The sequence below is a fragment of the Diaphorina citri genome, unplaced genomic scaffold (assembly GCF_000475195.1).
Source record: "Diaphorina citri unplaced genomic scaffold, Diaci psyllid genome assembly version 1.1 scaffold4537, whole genome shotgun sequence".
Taxonomy (NCBI): domain Eukaryota; kingdom Metazoa; phylum Arthropoda; class Insecta; order Hemiptera; family Psyllidae; genus Diaphorina; species Diaphorina citri.
In genome coordinates, this window is record NW_007381935.1 from 1 (window position 1) to 7129 (window position 7129).

The following is a 7129-nucleotide window of genomic DNA, read 5'->3' on the forward strand; positions in this document are numbered from 1 at the left end:
CGAACAAAGGAAGGTCTAAGTTTTATTTCAAGGACCGACGTGCCTTGATTCAAGGAACTCAAATTTCATCGAAATCGGGCCAGGCAATCGCGAGTTATAGAGGAACTTTCAAACGCATAAACAAATATCTAAAACAAATGCAAAACAGTCGAGGTAAAACATAGACCTCATACAGAGTTGAAGATTACGTATATCAATCTTTTATTAGACGAACTGCTCAACTAAAGTCTCCTTTTTAATTTCCCTGGGACCGCAAAGAACTTCCTCAAGGACGAAAATAATAACTCCTTCAAAGACTTTATTTAAATAAAGAAAAAAAGATATCACAAATCAGTCAGTTGAATCCGCGTAACATACAGCAATTACAGCATAATAATGAGTTAGAAAGAAATATAGCAGCGTTCAATTCAACTCAGAGCTTTCAATTTTCTCAGCAAGATCAAATTATTAGCTTCAATTTCCCGGGCAGCCCTCTCTCGACATATTTCGGAACTAGATTTGATCGTTCTCGGAACAGGTGTACACTTCTGATGACAGCTGGATTTTCTCCTGTTCTGAGCGTCGATTATTTTCTTGTACAGAATCTCGTTTTGTTTCGCTATCAAGTCGCGCTGGGTTTTGTCGAAAGTTTTGCTCAGCTGATGTTTCGGAAACACTTTTGATGACAGCTGGATTTTCTCCTGTTCTGAGCGTCGATTATTTTCTTGTACAGAATCTCATTTTGTTTCGCTATCAAGTCGCGCTGGGTTTTGTCGAAAGTTTTGCTCAGCTGATGTTTCGGATTTAAATATTCCATTGTGCCAAAAGCAGCGAGAAATGAAGGGGGTTGAAAAAATTGTCTTTAAACGCTTAGTACAGGAATAGGTTTCTTTCGAAAAGTTGGTATTTTTGCCGGCCAAATTATTTTCTTTTCAATGGGTCCGTTGTATAGGATAAACACTCATAGGAAGATAACCCTAAGGCGATCGACTCGTTAGTTGGAAAGTGTGGGTTTGAATCCTAACCTAACATGGAATCTTGTCGAGTGCCTTAGGCCAGCCACTCCTGATCAGGTCCGGCTGTCAGGTCTACCTGATAGTGTGTGTGCTCATCAGGTACCAGGTAGACCTGGTTTGGTCTACGTCTACCTGATAGTGAGTGCCTGGCCGTAATTATACCACTACCACGGCATGTTTAGTACGAATAGTGAAGGCAGGTTACTATCAATTTACAAAGACCCGTTTTAATAAAATTTCTTCATTTCAGATGGATCTAATCAAATCTCGCCTGGAGTCCGAGCACAACAATGGTTTGAACAGTATGCTATGTTCTGTATTCAATAGTCACAATACTCTGCTAACCGAGGTCTCCATCAAGCTGATGAGCTACTACTCTCTGCTCAAAATCTACGGCAAAACAGATCGCGAAATGAAGGGCAATCATATGGTACGTATAGTTTAGGAAGAATTTTTCCCTTCTTTTTTAAGAGTTTTGATGGAGGAAACTAACTTGACAGGTCTTATCGTCCCGAATGAAGGAAGACAGCGCTTTCAAGGCAGGCGCGCTACCCTCAAAGTTAACTAGGCTGGCAAGCAATCCATTCGGCGTCTAACAATCTGTCTAATAAGTAAAGGAGGAAATTACAGGAGAAAGTCTGTCGGTCCGAGAACGAACCTTATCTGCTTAGGATAAAATCCGGCCCGGGTGGTAATCGAACCCGCCGCTTACAAGATAGACGCGCTTCCCAACAAACTATCTAGGCCTTAAGTATTCATGTAGGTACGTACAATTTTCAGTCACTTTTAATGGGTGGACTTATCTTGTCAGCCCCAGTAGCTCAGAGGTAGAACTTGGGACTTGTAATCCGGGGACTGGAGTTTGAGTCCCAGTAACGACATGAAATTTAGCATCAGTTCGAGGTTTACTAATTGAATTTTATCTTCTCTTTTCCTTTAATTCCAGAACCTCGTAAAGAGAATGAAGGGTATCAAGAATGTCAAATGGTTGGATGATCTGGATGAAGAACATGATGACGTCATGAAGATATACTGCAGCTTGGATCCCATCACTGTGAGTTCATATTTGTCTTGTACGCTGGAGGTCCGGGTTCGAGTCCCGGCGAAGTCGAGGTTTTTTTTGGTCCAAGTTTCAATTTCAGGGTGCGTTCAGTGAGGACAATTGAGGCCAGGGACCACAAATTGAGTTTAAACTCCGTTTATGTTTTAATCTTGGTTTAAACAATCTGATTGGCTGAAATTTTTGAAAAATCAACCAATCAGATTGCTTCATCCGAGAGTTAAAGTTAAATACAGAAAAGACATAACAAGATGAAGAATTTTATTGAAATACCTAACACAGAAAATAGTTCATGAAAAGTACTAATTTGTACTTGTATAGGAACATCAGAAAGAGATTGTTTAAGTTACAAGAAAACTGTCTTTGTGGCCCCCCGGTCTGACTGGCTATTTTAATCGAGTAGCTACCAATAGTGGCATTATCAGTGTAAAAAGTTTAGTATTGCAAAGGAGACAGTTAGTAATGCTGTGATATTCACAGAAGTTGTGAAAAGGCTCTGCTTTGCCACAAATAATACATTATATTGATTCCAGTTAGTTTTAAGTTTAGTTTTCTTTTTCTGTTTGTCTTGAAAAAGTAACATTGTGAATTGGGTTTGATCCCGTGAATTAATAAAAAATAAAATAAATAAAATTCTCATTTCAGTTTGAAAGCAATGAGCAGTCCTCGTCACCGCCTGCCGATGTTTCACCTGAAGCTACAGATGAGGGGGGAGCAGCAAACCGAACTCTCACGTTATCATCAGGCCCTATCACTCCCCCTACAGACCTACCTGAGGAACCGAGCACACCTACGCGACCTGTTAGTGTCCCTATCCCTGCCCCTGTTACCACCAAACCTAGCTGTCCTGTCACTGTCAAAACCAAAGGTAAGTAACTCTCACGTTATCATCAGGGCCCATCACTCCCCCTACAGACCTACCTGAGGAACCGAGCACACCTACGCGACCTGTCAGTGTCCCTATCCCTGCCCCTGTTACCACCAAACCTAGCTGTCCTGTCACTGTCAAAACCAAAGGTAAGTAACTCTCACGTTATCATCAGGGCCCATCACTCCCCCTACAGACCTACCTGAGGAACCGAGCACACCTACGCGACCTGTTAGTGTCCCTATCCCTGCCCCTGTTACCACCAAACCTAGCTGTCCTGTCACTGTCAAAACCAAAGGTAAGTAGAGTGAATGGTTATGTCATACACAAAAAAGCCCACTCAGAGGCTTAGTTGTAGGGGCAAACAGCTCGAAAGGATGGGTTACTCTTATACGAAGGGGCACTGCGGAATTGGCATATGACTCATATAAGTCTCAAGTAGCTTTCTATTTTTTTTTTTTCTTTAAACAATCTATTCCAAGTCTAAGAATTCGATATATTATTCCAGCTGCTCGCGCTCCACTGGTCTGTTAGTGTCCCTACCCCTGCCCCTGTTACCACCAAACCTAGCTGTCCTGTCACTGTCAAAACCAAAGGTAAGTAGAGTGAATGGTTATGCCATACACAAAAAACCCACTCCGAGGCTTAGGTGTAGGGGCAAACAGCTCGAAAGGATGGGTTAATCTTACACGAACGGGTACTGCGGAATGGGCATGTTACGACGCAGACCATTATGAGTCTCAAGTAGCTTTCTATTTTTTTTTTTTTTTTTTTTTTAAACAATTTTTTCCAAGTCTAGAGCACACCTACGCGACCTGTTAGTGTCCCTATCCCTGCACCTGTTACCACCAAACCTAGCTGTCCTGTCACTGTCAAAACCAAAGGTAAGTAACTCTCACGTTATCATCAGGGCCCATCACTCCCCCTATAGACCTACCTGAGGAACCGAGCACACCTACGCGACCTGTTAGTGTCCCTATCCCTGCGCCTGTTACCACCAAACCTAGCTGTCCTGTCAAAACCAAAGGTAAGTAACTCTCACGTTATCATCAGGGCCCATCACTCCCCCTATAGACTTACCTGAGGAACCGAGCACACCTACGCGACCTGTTAGTGTCCCTATCCCTGCACCTGTTACCACCAAACCTAGCTGTCCTGTCACTGTCAAAACCAAAGGTACTTAAGTAGAGACGAGTGAATAGTTATGTCATACACAAAAAGCCCACTCAGGCTTAGTTGTAGGGGCAAACAGCTCGAAAGGATGGGTTAATCTTACACGAAGGGGTACTGCGGAATGGGCATGTTACGACGCAGACCATATGAGTCTCAAGTAGCTTTCTATTTTTTTTTTCTTTTTTTCTTTAAACAATCTATTCCAAGTCTAACAATTCGATATATTATTCCAGCTGCTCGCGCTCCACTGGTAACTAGTTCCAATATGAACAAAAATAGACCCGTGGTGAAAACTCCCATTAGAACAATGAAAACAGGACTCAACAAGGAGAACATTCCAAACTCAATTGTATCCAAAATGACCGAGGTTAAAAACAAGCCGAGATTTGTACCAGGTAATTATTAGTTTCCTTTTTCTTTGCATGTCTAGGTACTGTCCTCGTAGAATCGAACGGGTTAGGTGGTAGAGGACGCCTCCGGTGACTTTAACCTCGCCTAGTGGTTCCTTCTATGCAAATCCTAAACCTAAAGTATTATTATTGTACTTGTACTTCAGCAGTAGTCTACTGCTGGAGTAAAGGGACTCTTTAATCACATTAAAAATACTTTTCATTTCATATTTTTTGTCTTTTTCAGGTGTACTGAAAACTCCACGAGACAACAAAGTGACAAGTAATAATATTTATTCGAGGAAAACCCCTGCTGTCATCTCTGATCCTACATTAGTAAATAGGTAAGTCCAAATGACCCAAAATGGTATAATTATTTTGAAGGGGTTTAACATCCCTATGTAACTGATTAGGTTTATAGTGACGGGGATTTTTACCAGCTATTCGACTCCAAATATTGACCTCACCCAGCCCAAGTGGGCCGTGAATAGCTAGCAGCACGCGATTGCCTAAATGGTCACTTATCCGGGTATCAACCACGCGAAACGTTGCTTGACTTCAGTGATCCAGAATGGAATAATTATTTTGAAGGGGTTTAACATCCCTGTGTAACTGATTAGGTTTATAGTGACGGGGATTTTTACCATCTATTCGACTCCAAATACTGACCTCACCCAGCCCAAGTGGGCCGTGATCCGTGAATAGCTAGTAGCACGCGATTGCCTAAATGGTCACTTATCCGGATATCAACCACGCGAAACGTTGCTTGACTTCAGTGATCCACTAAGGAAGAAAGGGTATCTACTATCTAGCGTTATTCTCGTCTAGCTAGAGGTGCTTTCCACTTAAACGACCGCGGTGGTTTCCATGAACAATTTGAAGATGCCATCACAATATTGCTTTGTCCGTGTTTCTAGGACGCGTCAAATATTGAGAGATCTAAATTCTTGTAGCACTAATGATCGCTCTGAGGATTATGAAGGGAAGGAACTTGATTCCCCTATATCTATACCCCGCGCTTACGAGTCGGCCAATTTGTAAGAAAATGAGTGTTTTGTGCTTCTAAAATTGTGCTGTTTTGTATTTATACCTAGTTCTACTATTTTGCGTACTGACAGTCTTTAGATTGTTATTTGTTTTGTGCTGTGATTAGTTTGTTTTTTATATGCGTGCTTGTCAGTTTCTTTTTATTAATATCTAGAACTTTAGTTAATTTGTACTTTTATTCATTTTGTTTTTTCTCTCTATTGACCATTCTTTTACATCTTTGCTTGTCTGTGGACGGAAAAGTTTGGTCAAAATTTTCCGCCCTAGCCGAGATTTGAACCCAGCACCTCCGTGTTGAAATCGGTATGAGTGGTCTAAACCTAAACGAAACGAGAAATCTAAAGTTTAGATTCTAAACCAGTCAGCCATAAACCACTTGATTAGTCTTGAAAGAATAAGAGGTGTCTGCAATCAACTAAAGATCCAATTATTAAATAACCTGTTTATTCTTGATATATCTAATTCTTTCTCCTTCTTTTCAGGTTAAAATCAATCAACGATCGATTATACTAAGAAGTCGAATATACGTTTATACAGCTCAGGTGGTGAATGTCCACAGGCACAGGGATAATTCCATGAATTCAATTCAAGATCTCCTCGCAATGACATCTCCATGACAGAAACCTGAAATATTTATCTCGTCAGTTTTCTTTTAAGCTGACATTTTCTACATCTCCATGACAGAAACCTGAAATATTTATCTCGTCAGTTTTCTTTTAAGCTGACATTTTCTACATCTCCATGACAGAAACCTGAAATATTTATCTCGTCAGTTTTCTTTTAAGCTGACATTTTCTACATCTCCATGACAGAAACCTGAAATATTTATCTCGTCAGTTTTCTTTTAAGCTGACATTTTCTACATCTCCATGACAGAAACCTGAAATATTTATCTCGTCAATTTTCTTTTAAGATGACATTTTTTTTTATTATTATTCAGAGTGTCCATTTTTTTAAAGGTATAATTTTATAAAGCCTGGAGACAATGTCACTTAGTCATCCCAAGGCGAAGAGTTCGCTTTTAATAGGTAAACTTTGATTGTGATTTCTTGTAAAAAAAAAAAAAAAAAAAAAAAATCCCCCGCCCCAAGTGTTTTGGGATTTTTTTTTGAAATTTAATAGGTAAACTTTGATTGTGATTTCTTGTAAAAAAAAAAAAAAAATCGCTCGACCCAAGTGTCTTGTGAGTATTCTTTGAGACAGTCATGGATATTGGATACCACCTCCCCTGAGTAAAATTTCCTATTGTAAATAAGACTTACCTAGGTTAACAACATTATTTCTTCTAACCTTTGTAGATATTTGTGCAATTGTGAATATTACTGCTATTTTTTAGAGATAGACGCCTCTGGATCTTTCTTAATGTTAAACTTTAGTGTAACAAAGCGATTAATTTTTGTAACATTTTCATTTGATTATTATTTATGCTTTGGCTCTTTTCCTCCTTCTGTGCCAATCTTCTTTCTTTTAAAGCTTGCATATTTTATATTTAATTTTTAATGTTTTCATTTATGCTTTGGCTCTTTTCCTCCTTCTGTGCCAATCTTCTTTCTTTTAAAGCTTGCATATTTTATATTTAATTTTTAATGTTTTCTTG

At 39.8% G+C, this 7129-nt stretch overlaps 1 protein-coding gene across 2 annotated transcripts; it reads left to right on the forward strand.

The window, feature by feature from the left end:
* The first annotated feature begins 1249 nt into the window (after positions 1–1249).
* Positions 1250–6885, forward strand: LOC103521115 (flocculation protein FLO11). Of its 2 annotated transcripts, XM_026831939.1 has the most exons (8): positions 1250–1425; positions 1942–2049; positions 2701–2923; positions 4330–4491; positions 4733–4829; positions 5403–5522; positions 6015–6560; positions 6655–6885. In XM_026831939.1, the coding sequence occupies exons 1-7, from the start codon at positions 1300–1302 to the stop codon at positions 6043–6045; spliced, it is 867 nt and encodes a 288-aa protein (XP_026687740.1). In that variant the 5' UTR covers positions 1250–1299; the 3' UTR covers positions 6046–6560; positions 6655–6885. The 2 variants fall into 2 exon arrangements, with proteins under 2 accessions (XP_026687740.1, XP_008484442.1); XM_008486220.3 differs by lacking the exons at positions 5403–5522; positions 6655–6885 and having other exon boundaries at positions 6015–6224.
* Positions 6886–7129: the final 244 nt, after the last annotated feature.

What these genes read in the sequence shown, in the direction of transcription:
- LOC103521115 (XM_026831939.1), top strand. Translation starts at nt 1,300, where the DNA reads ATGCTATGTTCTGTATTCAATAGTCACAATACTCTGCTAACCGAGGTC. An exon ending in GCAGCTTGGATCCCATCACT is followed by an intron (nt 2,050 to 2,700) that starts GTGAGTTCATAT and finishes TTCTCATTTCAG; the next exon opens with TTTGAAAGCAATGAGCAGTC. An exon ending in GCTTACGAGTCGGCCAATTT is followed by an intron (nt 5,523 to 6,014) that starts GTAAGAAAATGA and finishes CCTTCTTTTCAG; the next exon opens with GTTAAAATCAATCAACGATC.